The sequence below is a fragment of the Musa acuminata genome, chromosome BXJ3-5, assembly GCF_036884655.1.
Source record: "Musa acuminata AAA Group cultivar baxijiao chromosome BXJ3-5, Cavendish_Baxijiao_AAA, whole genome shotgun sequence".
Classification (NCBI taxonomy): Eukaryota; Viridiplantae; Streptophyta; class Magnoliopsida; order Zingiberales; family Musaceae; genus Musa; species Musa acuminata.
Genome location: NC_088353.1, coordinates 957631 through 973916, shown reverse-complemented (window position 1 = coordinate 973916; position 16286 = coordinate 957631). Strand labels below are relative to the sequence as shown.

Here is a 16286-nt window from a genome sequence, read left to right as displayed (position 1 = left end):
ATAATAATTCAAATGCTGTAACTGTGAATAAACTAAATACAATGATAGACAAATAGACATCCCATAAGAGTAAGAGCTTGTTCTCTATCATCATTTCTTTTGCAAACACTACAAATAGGATATGCAGATGATCTACCCCAAGAACAGAGATAATATATCATAATCATCATTTCAATTCTGTGGCTGATAGAGTCTGACCTCATTAATGTTTTCCAATTCAATGCACCTCCACATATTAATAAGATTCACATGTAGCTAAGCTGATCCCCCTTCCCATAATAATTAATATTCAGCACTCCATAATTTCCTCCTCCTCTGTCACATGTTACCATCATGTGGGTGTCAATGCACCACACCAAATCAATTTTCTCCTTATGTTTCTCCCATTCTTTGTAGAATAATATTATTCCTAATGTTTTTTTTTTTAGCAACTTTCAATTGCTTTGCTTGCTGTCCTATCCACAAAATCTAAGAGAACCACCACACTTTATTTGATATAATTCATATGTATATTTTGCTTCTTCATATGTAAGATGATAATTCATATGTATATATTGCTTCTGTAGTTGCAGACAAAGTCTCCCAATGGAATGTGTGTGTGTGTGTATATATTGCTCAGTAAGCTACTGGTAGCATTACACATCATTTAGGCCCAAATCCAATCATCTTCCTTCCTACACCAATCACCCTCTGGTCAAACCTCCAATCCCTTTAATTGCTCTCTAACATCAGACTCCCTCCCTTCCTCCCCCTCCTTCCCCCGTTTGTTTCCCCCCCCCCCACCCCCTCTCCGTTCTCTCTTCTTTCCATCTTCCCCGTTCCATAGAGCAAGAAATCCATCCTTCTATTGTGGTGGCACCAACAACTCTCTCTTCTTTTCCTTTCTTGAGCACCAAAGACCTCAAAAGCTCGATCTTTGCCCATCGATACAGCTTTGATTGCGAGTTCAAATCCGAAACCTACTCCAATTTCTTTCCTTTCCTTCTGATTCCCATTGGAAACCCGATGCCGGATCATGAAACGCTTCCAAAGTCCGGTCTTGTAGCTGCCGGTACCTCTGCTCCGCCGATTTGGTAGCATGCCCCTTTGCTCGGAGCCATCGGCGGGCCAGAGTCTCGTGTTGCCGGCGCCGCCACGGCGACGGTGGTCAGGGCCGGCGGCGTGCAACAGCGGGTGGGGCGGTGTCGGCTACGACGACGATGCAGATTAGGCTCTCTCCTAGCATGAGAAGCATCACGATATCGAACAGCAATGGACTATTGGACTTGATGAAGGTGAAGGTCGCCGCCCGCCACATCTCATACCGGACCCTCTTTTACACCGTCCTCATCCTCGCCTTCCTCTTGCCCTTTGTCTTCATCCTCACTGCCATCGTCACCCTCGAGGGCGTCAATAAGTGCTCCTCCTTCGGTAGGATTCGGGGAACCCCCTTCGCCCGTTTCTTGAATTGGTTGCAATTTGATGTCTTGGGTCGGTCGTGTCGGTGACGATGGATCTGACGTCGCAAGATGGGATCTTTTTGTGGTTGATATTCCAAAACATGCCATTGTTCTTTATTTCAATCGCAAAGTTGTCGCATACGCTGATCTGGTTATAGTGACATGTTGCTTCTGGTCCAATTTGGTTGATTTTGAATTTGATTGCTGCTACATTTCCCCCTCCCATCTTTCCCTTTGTCGCTGGTGAACAGCTCACGTGTCCCAATTCTTCACACCGGGTCCAGGATTTGACATAGGTTTAATTTTAGCTTCCTCGGCTGAACAATACGTTTATCGCATCCTCATAAACTTAATGCTCTTGTATGAATTTAAAATATTCTAATTATTTTTTTGATAGAAATTGCTTGCCCTTCTCAGGGGCCGAACAAATCTCACTTTGTTATCAATGTTCTTACTTTCCTGGAATCTGACTAATTGATTTATACTAGTATAGAACTTCTGCATAGCCTAATATATGTATATATATTTTGATTCTTATTTTCTGTATTTTATCATCAGTACTTAAAAAGCTTAATTATGGCCTAAGAGTTTAGGGAATCTTTAACATTTGTCTTCTCTACATGGTTACTATGTAGAGAAGTAGCTGCATAACTGGGTATGATTTCCTGTCAGTTTCTTTGATTTTACATAGCTGCGTTGAGTAGAATCTCAGGAAGTTATTGTATTATGCTCTTTTCATTCTTGACATTACCTATGTTTATGTTTGTTTATACAGCATCTACTTATTTATATGTGCATGATCTTTTATTTTCAACTGTTTTTGCTGTTAAATCTATAATTGATCTTACTCATGTTGTTTAATACTTCTTGTCTTGTTGGTAGCCTCCTTTCATAGATAGCTGATTGCTGCATATGGATTTCCATTAGTGGTGCAATGTTAATGTTGCGATCTTTTTTACTTTTCATTTCAAGCATCTACCTTGCTGCCTTAATTTTATTACTTTTGCTTGATGCTGCTAATACTTCCTGAAGTTTTCCATTGCTGCCACTTGGAAGCAGTATGCCACATGGAAAGCAAGCTAATCTGTTAGAAGCAAGGGATGCTTGATACTTTTCAATTTATGTTTTTCTCCTCCACATGGGCATCTTGTCACTCCTTGTTCTCATGTTTTGAGCTGATTTTTCTTGTCTATATTCTGCTGTTTTTACAAGTCTTCCTCGTTCCTTATTAAACCACTTGCCTTTGAGATTCATTAGCAGGTACTTACTAGACTCAGATCTTTGAGATTCATTATGCTTGAAATGATATTAATCATGTTCTCATATAATTGCTTTAGTAATACTTGTCCATTCAAACTGATTCTGACATGGTCATCAGTCAGTTGTCTTGCTTCTTCATTCCTTTGATATGTGCTTAATTACTTAACATCTTCTGCCTGCAACATCTTTACTATTTTGTTTTAGTAAACTTCTGCAAATCCTATTTTACAAGATTAAGCTGTCTGACTAGGTCTGCTTTCAGCCTCTAATTTGATCAAGTGCCATATGACATAACTAGATTGCAGTGCCTACTGCACCAGTTAATACAGATTTCTTTGTTAATTTGTTACTTGTTTCAGATTGTTTGGGGAGACGGCTAGGACCAAGGTTTCTTAGTCGGGGTGGTGATGATTCCATGGTAATGTTTTCTATTCTTTGCTATTTAGTTCATGGTTTCATGTGGATGGACAGTTCTCTCTCTCTCTCTCTCTCTCTCTCTCTCTCTCTCTCTTCTCAAGATGTTATCTTAATTTGAATCACAAACATAATTACAGAAGCTTGCTAACGAATTTTACAAGATACTTGACCAAGTAAACTCTGAGGAACTTCCGGTTGGCCTGAAAGTGCCAGGATCTTTCAGTGAGTTTCTTTCCGACATGAAGAATAACCAGGATGGTGCCAAGACTTTTGCTGTAAGGTTGAAAGTGATGGTATGTATATTCATTGATCTTCTTTTTTTATTTGGTATATTCCTTCCCAGGACAAATAGAAAGATGTTCTTGGAATTGGTTCATGCTTGATTGATTAAACATTGAACTCTTGTTCATTTAGATTCACCATGTCATTGTTTTTTCCAGTAAGTTGAGATTACATAGAGAACAATTCCAGTGCTTGTTATTCTCTGCAGGATTCTTGGGACCATTCTTTGAAATTGGTCTTGTTAATGTCAGTGTTCTTTTGTTTTTGTTTCTTGTTTAGGTGTTAGTTTGTTGTTTGATAGCTCTTACGGATTTCATTGTCGTTTATCTTCATTTAATGTGAGCTACTCCATAATACCCATTCTGCAATTGACCTTCAATTATGGGTGCAGTCATTTAGATAATTTACTTCATTTATATGCTTATATTGGTGTCTTTGAATATTACAGATTTACTAACTCTTTCTGTCTTTGTTTCAATTCTGAGCTTTTTGCATAATATATCACTTAGTGAAATATCATCTATGGTTTAACATACTAATGTTTCTCTTTTCATGTATGTTCTTGCAACTCAATATCATGTTACTTTTGCCTACTATTTTTATTGCTCTGGCAATGCTTTGACATATTAATTTTTATTCTGCTCATTCGTGGGTTTGATGCAGTTTAGGGATCATGTTGGCTTTACCTAATTCTTCTTCCTCTTTTATTCATTGTGTGGTGTCAGCCTGAAGTGGATTGGTTGCATTACCCACATTTGTATTAGGATTGCTTTAGACCTATGTACAAATGTATATGTGTCTTCCCTGGCTTCAACCACCAGAGTTAAAATCAGTCATTAAATGTTTATGCAGAACTTGATAACCATTAACAGTAATCATCAAAAACTAAAACTTCAATTTTCTTTTATTCTTATAGACCTGTAGATAGTAAGATGGACAATTAATTGCCATGTATAACATTTTGACGTAAGTTATTGTTAAAATCATTCAGCTGCATTGTCTTATATGCTTTAAGCTGCTTAGACCAAAGATCATTGGTTATCAGATTTGATTTATATAGCTTATAGTGAACTGATCATGATACTTTCTGCTTTATGTCAACTTCATTGTTAGTTCACAGATCTCCACATAGTTTCAGTATTTGGTTGGTTATGGGCAAATTTTCTGTACTAATTTCTGCCATCAAAATGTCAATTGTTGATATGTTTAAGTGATCTGGGCATCAATTCTCCCATGAGCTACTACATTACATCTCCATATATAAACATATTAGAAGCATAGATATGTCCGTACATAATATTGCATCTGACAAATATCAACTGGCTTGATATATGACATTGGATATTGTCATCAAATCTAATACTATGGTCCAACACAATTGAAAGTTGCTTTCTCTTTGCATGAGCACATGACCTCTCAAGATAATAAATGACACTGCCTCTTAGTTGTTGTCTGATACCGGACACTGAAAATGTCTCAGGTAAAATGGAGATACCTTTGTCTTTCTTAAGTTCCTTGGCATCTGCCTTTTTGTCACAGGAATAGATGATGTAAGAATAAGTAGAATCTTATACTGGGTTGTAGTTGATTTGGTTTGATAATATGCAAATATGGGATTGAAAAGTCTTTCTCATATCTATCTCAAGTGTTCGTATATTTGAAAACTCAACTGGCATGTCTTAATCATTCATGTGAATATTCTTCAGATTAATAGCATTGCTTGCAAAGACAGGAAGATTCTTGATATTTAATTCATTTGAGCATCAATTCTCTCCATCAGCTATTACGTTAAATCTACAGATACAAATATAAACAAACATTTAGTATACAGTACACACATTTGCATCTGACAAGTGTCAACTGGTTTGATGTATGACATTGGATATTATCATCAAATCTAATATTACGATCCAACATAACTGAAGGTTGAAGGTTGTTTGCTCTTTACATGAGTTCATGACCTCTCAAGATAATAAACAGTGCTGCCTTTGAGTTATTGTCTGATCCAGCACACTTAAAATATATCAGGCAAAAAGGATATGCCTTTCTGTCTTTTCCTAAAGAACATGGTGTCTACCTGTTTGTCACAGTACAGGATGATGGTATGTCTTAACCATTCGTGTGAATATTCTTCGGACAAATAGCATTACTTACAAAGAAAAAATAATTCTTTGAGGGTGTCCTTCAGATTAATAGCGTTACTCGTAGATGAATTTGGCTATCCTTTAAATCGAAGAAAGATGAAACTTCCTTCTGTTAAGATAGAAAAAATTAGATGGAAGCAATCTGGTAACAATTTTTAATCTGACTATATATTCTTTTCATCTGATTAAATATTCTTTTGTTGGTAATTTCAGAAAAGGTTGGCACTTCCAATCATTATTATAATTTCTAGATATGAATGCTAAACAATTTACAAACAGCTTATCAAGTGAATTTCTTTGGGATTTTGAACTTTCTGACTTGTTTCTTATATGCAGATGGAATATATGGATAGGGAGGTGAAAAGATCAAGACTGGCAGAACAATTGCACAAATATTTTGCTGCAACTAGTATTCCCAAAGGCATGCATTGTCTCTCTTTGCGTTTGACTGATGAGTATTCATCCAACGCCCAAGCTCGTAAGGAGTTGCCACCACCAGAGTTGCTACATTTGCTCTCTGATAACTCGTATCACCATTTTGTTGTAGCCAGTGATAACATTCTGGCAGCCTCTGTTGTGGTCACATCTGTTGTAAGATCTTCATTACAACCTGAAAGGGTTGTCTTCCATGTCATAACTGACAAGATGACTTATCCAAGTATGCATTCATGGTTTGCTTTGAATCCTCTTTCTCCTGCTATAATTGAGGTGAAAGGAGTTCACCAATTTGACTGGTTAACAAGAGATAATGTGCCTCTTCTTGAAGCTTTTGAAAATCACCATGGTGTGGGAAACCACTATCATGGAAATCATATCATGGGCATGAATGTTGGTGACATTCCAATGATTTTTGCTTCTAAACTGCAGGCAAGGAGTTCAAAATTTATTTCTCTGCTCAGCCATTTGCGCATATACCTGCCTGAGGTAAATTAGTTTGTATGTATTTCTGAGACACTTTCGGCTATATGGAACTTTTGCTAATATGATAATTAAGGTTATAGAATTATTGTAAAATATATGCTTGTTTGGATGGCGAGTACATTTTCAGTTGACACATGTACTTTTACCCATTTCAATAACTTGTTCGATTAACATACCAAGCAGCATACCAATGTCTAATGCTTGGTATCAGTAAAAAAACAAAAAATGAGTACTGACCAGTACCAAGCTTTATGCTGTACTGACCTTTGGTAAGACCGTAAATAACAATTTTATGTTTGGTACCATGTTGTCCAACTTTTCTAGTATTATGTTGGTGTGCCTGTATTTTGATGTCCTGGACTTTAATATAACATTTTAAACAGCTCTTTCCAAACCTCAGTACGGTGGTGTTTCTTGATGATGATGTTGTTGTTCAACATGACTTGTCACCATTGTGGGAGATTGATCTTCTTGGGAAAGTAAATGGTGCTGTAGAAACTTGCAGAGGTGAAGATACTCGGGTGATGGCTAAGCACTTCAGGACATATTTCAACTTTTCACATCCCCTCATAGCCAATGAATTGGACCCTGATGAGTGTGCATGGGCATATGGGATGAATGTATTTGATTTAAATGCCTGGAGGAAGACGAGCATTAGAAAAACATACCACTACTGGGTCAAGGAGGTATTGACTGTCATATCATTGCTTGTCTTTTTCTGTACCATCTTTCTTTCTGTTAAGAACCATAAAGATAATTTTTATTTTCAATTTTCAATGAACTCCAAGTTGCTGATGGACTAAGTTTACTAAGCTAGTTACTTACCATCAAAATTATTCTTGTCCTACCAAAATAGTGCAAGCTAAATGTGTTTACTCTTGTTCTCCTATGATTGATGCCAACTTTGCTAAATAGTATTCGAAAAGTAAACATTTTTTAGTCCTGATGACTGCTGCAATTTTCTTTAAATACTGAGTCAAATCTTACAATTAGTTCTTTCTAAATAACCACTTAGATCATGTATGCCACTTTTCTTCTATGCTTTGCTTAGACATCCTTGGTGCACTTTCTTTATCTTAGCATTAATATTTTAGTCTTCAAGATACTGCAAGCACCTAATTTGGTCAAATTTGGGGTACTACTATGATTCAGGGACCTGATAGCTGTGTTTGTTAATAAAAAAATTTTTACATGACTAAGGTGATTACCAAAATGTCCATAGGAATCAAAGTTCTAAAGGGAGGAAGACCAATGGGAAAGGTGTCAGACCAGGTACAAGCAAGCAAGTCTTGATCTTGACATATATAATTGTGTTGCATGCATCTGAGATAGTTCCTCCTTCTGTTAACCCTCACATTTTCAGTCCAGCTATATCTTTTAAAACATATTATTACATGCTGAAACATCTATTCAAGGAGTAATTTTGTGGCTTGCAATTGCCAATTTTTTGGAAACAGTTTAAGATTAATGTCACCTTTCTGGGCCTTCTGGTTTTGTTATGATTCCTGTTCCACTCCTGTTGTCATTGAACAAGTATTAATTATAACATTTTCTTTTTCTCTGTTGATAATTGTTGTGCTCTCAGATAATAGTTCTTCTCTATGTTCTAGCAAAAATGTTATAGTAAATTTGATTCACAGTTCCTTTGGAAGATTCTGCAGATGCAATGTAGATGTACTTGGTTGGAATTTATGTTCCAAGTTTCACTTCCTTGACATGGAAAATGCAATCCACAATTTTGCTCTGCTCCTTTTTATAAACATCTTACCTCTGTGTACAAAGTGAATTTTATACTTGTCTGTGAAACCTAGGCCCCTGGTTAAGCCTAATGTCAATAAAGATAATTATGGTCTTATAAAAATTTTGATTGTTAATTATATATACTTTACCTTGGACTTCTGACACCGAATTCGAGCCTGTTAACCCTCCTGGCCTGCAGATGCTAGAAGAAATATAATTGATTAAATGCACTAGTTCTTTTCATAGATAAAAGCTTGTAGCTTCATCTTCCGACTGAAATTTCTAATTTGTATCCTTTTAATTTTATTTTATTTGCAGAACTTAAAGTCAAACCTGACACTGTGGAAGTTCGGAACGTTGCCTCCAGCCCTCATAGCATTCAGAAATTATGTGCATCCTATAGACCCATCATGGCATATGCTCGGTTTGGGCTATCAGGAATCGACAGACCTTGAGAGGGTGAGGAAGGCTGCTGTGATACACTACAATGGGCAATGCAAACCATGGCTGGAGATCGGATTTAAGCACCTCCAGCCATTTTGGACAAAGCACGTTAACTATTTGAACGACTTCATAAGGAACTGTCATATCTTGGAGCCACAATGGTTTCCACAAAACTAAAGACCGTAAACACAAAGCAGGGTAGTATTACAGATGCAGTGACAGCTCAGTTTTCACTCGATTTGAGCAACCATTGAATAAATCAAGAATTCAGTCGATCTAGTAGTTGAGTCAAATTGAGCGGATTCTTCGTAGACCTGTCCGATCAAGCGGCTGCACTTACTGGTGCCATGGAGGATTCTTTTCAATTTTGTAAGATAGTATTCAGTATTTGTATGGTTAAAGATAACTCTTCAAACAATTCTGGAGGGTGCATGACCCCGTTTTGGAACAAGTGATGTTCTTCAGATCACTACTGGTGGAGCGTCAGTTCGCATGCCCCGTACATACTGAAGCCAGGATTGGATTGTCTTCATGCAGATTATCTTTTCTTTTTTCTTTTTATTTTTATTTTTTGGGTTTCTTTATTAATTTTAACATTTTGGGTTCTTTATTTGCCCTCTAAATTTAGAGGTCATGGATGTTTCACTTTTGACAGTAACCCCTCATGAATTTTGGGGAACTCTAGGATATTTGTCTTAAATCACAAGATATTGAAATGTGCAGTTGATTCTTTTTCTTAGATTGCTATTGTCATCTTGCTCTTTTACCATGATGTCGATTGTGTCCATCTCCATGTGATCAATTGTTGCCTTCTCTTTTCCAGTGCAATCAGATCTCTATTATCACTTTGGCAGGTTTCTTTAGTTTTCAGTACTAATTTCTCTCCAAGTAGAAATCTGTAATAGAGAATGCATGAAGAGCAGTGTTCTTTATATTTTGAGGGGAGAAAGGGCACAACTTTTGGAGATTCAATGTGAAACGTATGGTGAAATTTGGAGATAAGGTGCAACATGATTGGTGGCACCAACATTGAAATGCTGAGTTGAGATCAATAGACTTAATGGAGATGCAGCCAAGAACCCAAAACTGGCTTCTTTGTAATGTACTGATATTGAGTTATCTATTTTGATGTAGGTTTTTCTGTTCGGACTGGTACATATTGATTTATAGTGACCAACATGATCAATTTTGAAACCTTGTAGGATTTATATTGCATGATCATTTGGCTGATAGATGTTAAAGGTTTTAGTGAGACATTCGACTTTTGATGCATCCACTTTAGATAGACCATCCATTTTGATGGTTCAGAGCTAATCAGAGATTTGAATCATTCAAACCCAGAAAGAGGCATTCTTTTGAGAGCAGATCAATGGAGACCAGTAAATCTTTTAATAGTGGACTTCATATGCTGGATTTGAGTCTGAAGCCATCACGAAGTGCAACTAAGAACAAGGGAAAATTGTTTTCCAAATCCATATGAAATATGGAAGATAATTCATGATAAAAATTCATCATACATCTTATTTTGCTCACATGAACAACTTACAGAACTTATTTTGATCCAATGACCAAACTGTTACACGATACAAATTTGTCAAAACAAATCAGATATCATGTGCAATAGGATACGACACTAAGCGGTGCATCCTGGTTAGGCGCAAGCTTGAGCTTCGAAGTTGGGGAAAACGACAAATGCAATAGACAAGGACGATACATCTACAGGGGAGTTGGTTGGAACATGTACAGGATCCAGAGGTGGAATATCTCCATCTTCGGTGAGCTCCAAAGGCGTGCCATTCAATAGCACAGTTCGGCTTAGATGGTTATCATCCTTACCGGTCAGATGATACTCCTCTCTCTTTTCCGACTCATCTGATGCTTTCTTGCCCACCCAGGAGAATGTTCTCTTAAGACCGTGGATGAAGGAATTTTCCTTGTGAATGCCTTCCCCCTCGGCCAGAATGACGTTGAGATCGTTTCGGACGGTCACACTAAACTTGGTGGATTTGCTTAGGTTGATCAAGACTAGAGAGATGCCTGCCTGTTATCATCAAGAAGCACATTAGAAGTAACTTTTACAGGTTCCTGAAGTGCATTACAAGTTCAGAATGTAAAACTTGAAAAATAGACTTTCAAGTTTGTGAATGTTGCAATTCTTTGAAAGAACAAACAATATCTCAGCATATGGACCTTTTCAGGTGTTCTGCGGTTGGATTGCAGAACGACAAAAAGGAAATTGTGTACCAAAAGAAAATATATTAATAAGTATAGCTGCAGCAAATTGAATGTATAAGCCCAAGTGTTTAAAGAACATCAACCACATCAATAAAGTCTACACAGAAATCAATCAAGAATGCTTGTCTACAGAAATATGTACCTTTCCTTTCCTGCAGTGGGCATAGGCTCGTAAGTATGACGAGCCACTGATATCCACGGAAAGTACTCCTTTCCCCATTAGCCGATGCCACAGTAGCGCACTGGAAAGAGGATTCAGGAGGATCAATACGGGCTGGGCTGGCTTGAGGTGTGCTTATGTTTCCAAGGACGGTTGTAAAATACTTAAGTGTTTTGGATGTCTTGCCTGTAGTAATCAGGATTCGGTATGAAAGTGTTTGTGTCGAGGAGACCATAATTCCCTCCAATCAAGGTCTGCCTGCAATAAACCTTAGTGTTGTACTTTGATGCCATGCCCAATTGATCCAAGTACCTGAATAGTGTCAAACAGGTCTTTAGTCTATGTTGTTGCATGAAACTGGAGATGCAAGAAAAATACAAAGTGAATTACCAGAAGCTGTTGAGAAATGTATTCGAGACAAGACGGCTTCCGCTGTTGAATGCACCACCAGCTTCCCCTACCCAAGCAGATGACCATGGTCCATGTCTTTCTATTGTAAGTTGGAGATTTCTGAATGTATCTGCTACCCGACTTAAATATTGAGGATCCATTATTTTACTCTCAATATGGGAATCATCGCCTGCAGAAACAGTCAGACTGACGTTTCATCGAAATATTTTATTATAAATTTTCCAATATTACATTTCATGAATTCTGAATTGTCAACTCAAAGATTTTGGCATAACAATGAGGTCGTGTTGTATTTCTATCAGTTCTTTCTTGCTTATCCACCGTTCGCAATGGCATCATTGCAAATATGAACTCTAAAAATGAATATTGAATCTGGAACTTTTCTCCTGAAGAAACAACAGATGAACTGAAGTTGTGCACTTTGCTTCTTCCATACTGCGAGATGTGAAAATTAGATATTATAGACAGCAGCTATCTTTGCACCGTCTAAAACCATAACGATTGTATCAAAAGGTACGATGAGAATTCTTAGTTTGCCACTGGAATCTGTTGCTGGAATGAGTTTAGTAACCTCTTGAATACGATAGGACTTTGTATTATAAGGAGTCAGCAAAGGATACTGGTGTTGACGAGTACAAAAGCATGAAAATGCAATTTTTAGCTGGAATTACTATTCACAAGATAGAAAAAGAAAAGAGAATGGGCATACAAATCTTACATATAAATAAAAAGTCAAAAGGAGCTGGATCTCTTATTTCTGGTAAGATATAATTGGGAGTACCAGTTATCTAATTTGATTTCTGTTATTTCACCTGATATATATCAAGGGTTATTTTTAACCAGAATAGAGGACAAAAAGATTAACCAGATTTATTTCCTTTTCGTCTCTCTTTGGATAACATTTTAATGCATCTTACGTCATAAAAGAAAATTTCCTCGAAAGATGTTGTTTTCTACATTTGAAGTATCACATTTCTACACTCACCTCCACCAAGATTGTATATATGATGTGTCATGACGTTGACAACACCCAGACCTGAATCCTGTAGAAGCTGAGCATACCATTGCTGATCAAAGAATCCTCCAGGAGCAACTAGCATCGGTTGCGTGTTTGAATCTTCATATAACTCCTTAAGAAGAGATCTAAGGACAACCAAATCTTTTGCATATTGTTCAGCACTAACTCTTGCGTCGATACCTCTTCCACTCAATTCATTTCCTGAAGCATCGAGCAACCCGCCTTTGAGTTTTGGTCGGTTGGATTTTTCTTGCTGAAAACATAGTATGGGAAAAGACTTACCGAATTCCCATGAATCAACCTCGTATCCTTTTGAGATTGTGTACTCAATGAAATCTCGAGTATTTGTGGAGTTCCAATCACCTGCCCACAGACCGTTGTGTACACGGTGCCTCCCACGTAGTGCATTCAGACCAAATGTGATAATCGCTCTGCAATCACAAAATTAAGACTTATGTTGCATAGTCATGGCCAATTTATAGTTCAGATAACAAGAAAATGCATATTGTTCTTTTTATAGGGCTATTTTTTGGTGATAAAAGATGGTATGGAATGTTAGAATTACTTATGCACATATAACTCAAATATCTGTTAATATCAATGATTTCTCACATGATATATCAAGATATAGTCATCGAGTAAAGCAACTATGACAAATACCAATTGCTTATGTAGCTAGCCTTTTTATGTAGATTACTTAGTTATTTTGCATGCTTCACACCTGTCTATTTAGTTTTAGGAGGGACTAACATCTTATGGCGCTTTTCACTTCCGAGTTTATTTTCGTCGTAGGAGCCCAGTGCTATGGTCTTATTTAACCCATCAAAGTCAAACATAGGAGCATCCAAGTCAAACATAGGTAGACTGAATCACAGAAACTAAATTAGCTCTCACGGCTAATGAACTCAACAGGTATGGAAATAGCATGCAACATTTTAATTCTGATGGCTTCAGCAGCTGATGCAAAGTAGTAGTTCAAACAGATAATCCGCGATAAAGTTTTTGATCCATATTCATTGTCTACTCGGATTCATCTCAATTGAGCATGAATAACCTAACAGCAGGAAGAAAAACAGAGACTTCTTCACAAACCTACCCCGTCTTCTGAAAAAGAAGGTTTAGCTCGTCCCACCTTTCTATGCTCAAGCAAGCTTTAGAAAAACCAAACAAGCCACCACTCATCTTGGAAAAAGGAAGGCATGGATACTCTAAACTTGGCACGCCATACACAACTTGGTCTTGTAAGGAGCCTCCAACTCGTATCCGCAAACGATCAAAAGCTGAAATTTTGCAAACAAAAACTCAAAATGAGGAACATAATCACATGGCAAACAGCTCAGATAGATAGTCCTATTGGTGGTTCTTAGCAGTTTGCGACACAATTTTAGGACGCAAAAGTAGTGATCATCATCATCATCCTCCTAGCATGATGTGATAATGCAACTATAATAATTAAGATTTTTTACGTGCTATAATAAAAATTATGAAACAAACTGAGAAGCAAAACAAAGAATGGTTACCTTGGATGGCATTAGCTAGGAAAGGATGCGATAAGTCCTGAAAATCCATGGAACCAAAATATTTGTTAGTATTTTTTGCAGAGTGCAAATAAACCAGATGTTCTTGCTGACTAGACTATCTCGACAAAAAATATATATTACCAGATTCAGAACCGAAGATTGTCCCCATGGACATTGATTATAGTTACACTTGTCATGAGGCCACCAATCAAGAGTTGCACAGACAAAAGTATCATCAGTCTCAGCAGCTAGATCAGATCCTTTGACTATGATCGTTACATCTGGGGATTCTTCAGAGAGAGCTCGACCGATGGAACAGAGTACAAACAACACAAGCTGTAAAATCATTCCTCCGGCTCCAACGATTTGATGCTCCGGTCAAAGAAGCTGAAGAGCTCATATGAAGAACAGATTAATCATCTTCTCGAAGCATAGAATCCAAAACACGCAAATTGAATACAATAACATATCTACTGTTCATCGATTTCCCAAAGAAGAGCTGGCCACACTTTGTTTACAGTACAGTGTTAAGAAGAACTACCTTGCATTCTTTGCTTGGGGCCTAAGATGAACTACAATAAAAAGAAAGAACATAGATAGAGTATGTCTGAAGCTCCAAGGACCAATTTTTATCAGCAGAAAGAATGGGTGGCCAAATGCTTGTCATCGAAGCCAATCTTAGAATTCGATGAATTCGATGATCTTCTCATACACAAACACACAACTTTTAATGCAGATAAAAAACAAGCGAACAATCTAAAAGAGAAACAAGGTGAACATTTTATTCATCTTCCATCTTAGAGATCGAATTCCAGGAACAATTAAGACAAAAAGATTGGAATCGGGCATACGAAACTGCATCAAAATCGACATAGTAAAGTGGGAATTTTGCCAGAAATTTCCATCTCTTCAGACAGAAGAGAAGAGCTTGAAGAAATGAGAAACCATTAGATCGAACATCTCTTCCGTATCTTAGACACCGATCGAACAACAGCTAAAGCTAAGATCTTTGAGTAAACGAATCGAAGAAATCGAAAGAAAGACCTCGTACCAAACCTGTCACACAGCTAACCAGGGTCTCCAGCTGCTACACCGACAGAGATCCTCGCATGAACGAGAACAGCTTTTTCCGGTGCCAAAGCCGCAGCCTTTCCTCTTGATGAGGGCTTGGCTTCTCTTATCCTCGCTGGTTTCTCCAACGAATCCCGACAGGTGAAATCTCGGCGCGTGAGATGGGTCAGATTTCGTCAACTCGAATTAGATTCGGTTGATTTAGCGCCAGATTTAAGCCATCTTTTTGCGCTGGTCCAGTTTGAAGCTATCCCAATAAATACCATCACTACATACGCATGCTTGCTCCACTAGCTTCCCATGGAACATCTTAAAGTAAGTAGATCTCAAGACAAGAACATACATAATAAAAGAAAGCAAATTCTCTGTCCGTAATGTTTCGTGGACTACATTAATTACTGCATATCCTAAGCTGTCACCAACCAGCGAGCAGAGAAATATTTATATATAAACATATACAAGAATGGGTACATTCGAGACGCGAGAAAAGGATCGCAGTGGACGATGATGTCAAAAGGTCACCTGCACTTCGCTAATAGTTTTCCCGGAGGGGAACAGTTGGATAGCTATGGAGTCACCTCAGGGACAGAAAAAAGAAACATATGCACATACACACTCCACAAAGGGGAAAAGGATGGATCTAAAAACATGATAAGAAGGGTCACATTGGATGATGTTAGGTTCCTTTCAATTCGGTGACGGTTGACCAAAGAGAACAGTTGGGCAACTTTGGAGCTACTTTTAGTAGGCAGCATGTATCATCCAAAAGCTATAGTTTTCCTCTTCTATTTTTGTTTTTGTGTTGGCATATTGAGGCACACTCATCGAGCATTATTGAACTGTGGGAATAGGTCCAGCAAACTCCACCCAATCTCTCGTTCATGATCGGATGATATGCATGTCATTCCTGCCAAGGATTCCACTTTCCAGTGACTTCTCTTTTCTGGTGGAGCAGCTTCGACCGATAAAAGCAGAGCATGGAGGTCATAGAACGGATGGTCTGTTCCTCGTCACGAGTTCTTAGCTGCTTGATATATATATCATGTGGATTTGTTCAATCATGATGAACTATCAATAATTGGGAGGCCATATGCAAGGTGCGATCAAGGTCAAAGTAGCTGACGTATATTCAAAATTTTGACTCTTCATTCCTTTGTTGCCTCGATATTCAATGGATTATCACAAGAATCAAACCTTTGTTTCCGACCCAAAGTCCTAAGCAGT

General features: G+C 37.8%; 2 protein-coding genes across 4 annotated transcripts; one reads left to right on the top strand and one right to left on the bottom strand.

Moving 5' to 3' along the window:
• Positions 1-754: 754 nt before the first annotated feature.
• LOC135638883 (probable galacturonosyltransferase 13) lies at positions 755-9386 on the top strand. Of its 2 annotated transcripts, none has more exons than XM_065152404.1 (6): positions 755-1274; positions 3059-3117; positions 3254-3409; positions 5879-6466; positions 6847-7149; positions 8522-9386. In XM_065152404.1, exons 2-6 carry the CDS (start codon positions 3115-3117, stop codon positions 8822-8824), a joined length of 1353 nt encoding a protein of 450 aa, XP_065008476.1. In that variant the 5' UTR covers positions 755-1274; positions 3059-3114; the 3' UTR covers positions 8825-9386. The 2 variants fall into 2 exon arrangements, with proteins under 2 accessions (XP_065008476.1, XP_065008475.1); XM_065152403.1 differs by having other exon boundaries at positions 755-1410.
• A 759-nt stretch (positions 9387-10145) lies between these two features.
• On the bottom strand, positions 10146-15463 carry LOC135637594 (heparanase-like protein 1). 2 transcript variants are annotated; one of them, XM_065150218.1, is made up of 10 exons: positions 15043-15463; positions 14133-14378; positions 13992-14028; positions 13568-13751; positions 12754-12902; positions 12439-12672; positions 11433-11622; positions 11229-11354; positions 11025-11124; positions 10146-10688 (listed from the first exon to the last, which is right to left on the bottom strand). In XM_065150218.1, exons 2-10 carry the CDS (start codon positions 14337-14339, stop codon positions 10299-10301), a joined length of 1617 nt encoding a protein of 538 aa, XP_065006290.1. In that variant the 5' UTR covers positions 14340-14378; positions 15043-15463; the 3' UTR covers positions 10146-10298. The 2 variants fall into 2 exon arrangements, with proteins under 2 accessions (XP_065006290.1, XP_065006291.1); XM_065150219.1 differs by having other exon boundaries at positions 15048-15188.
• Between the last annotated feature and the right edge of the window lie 823 nt (positions 15464-16286).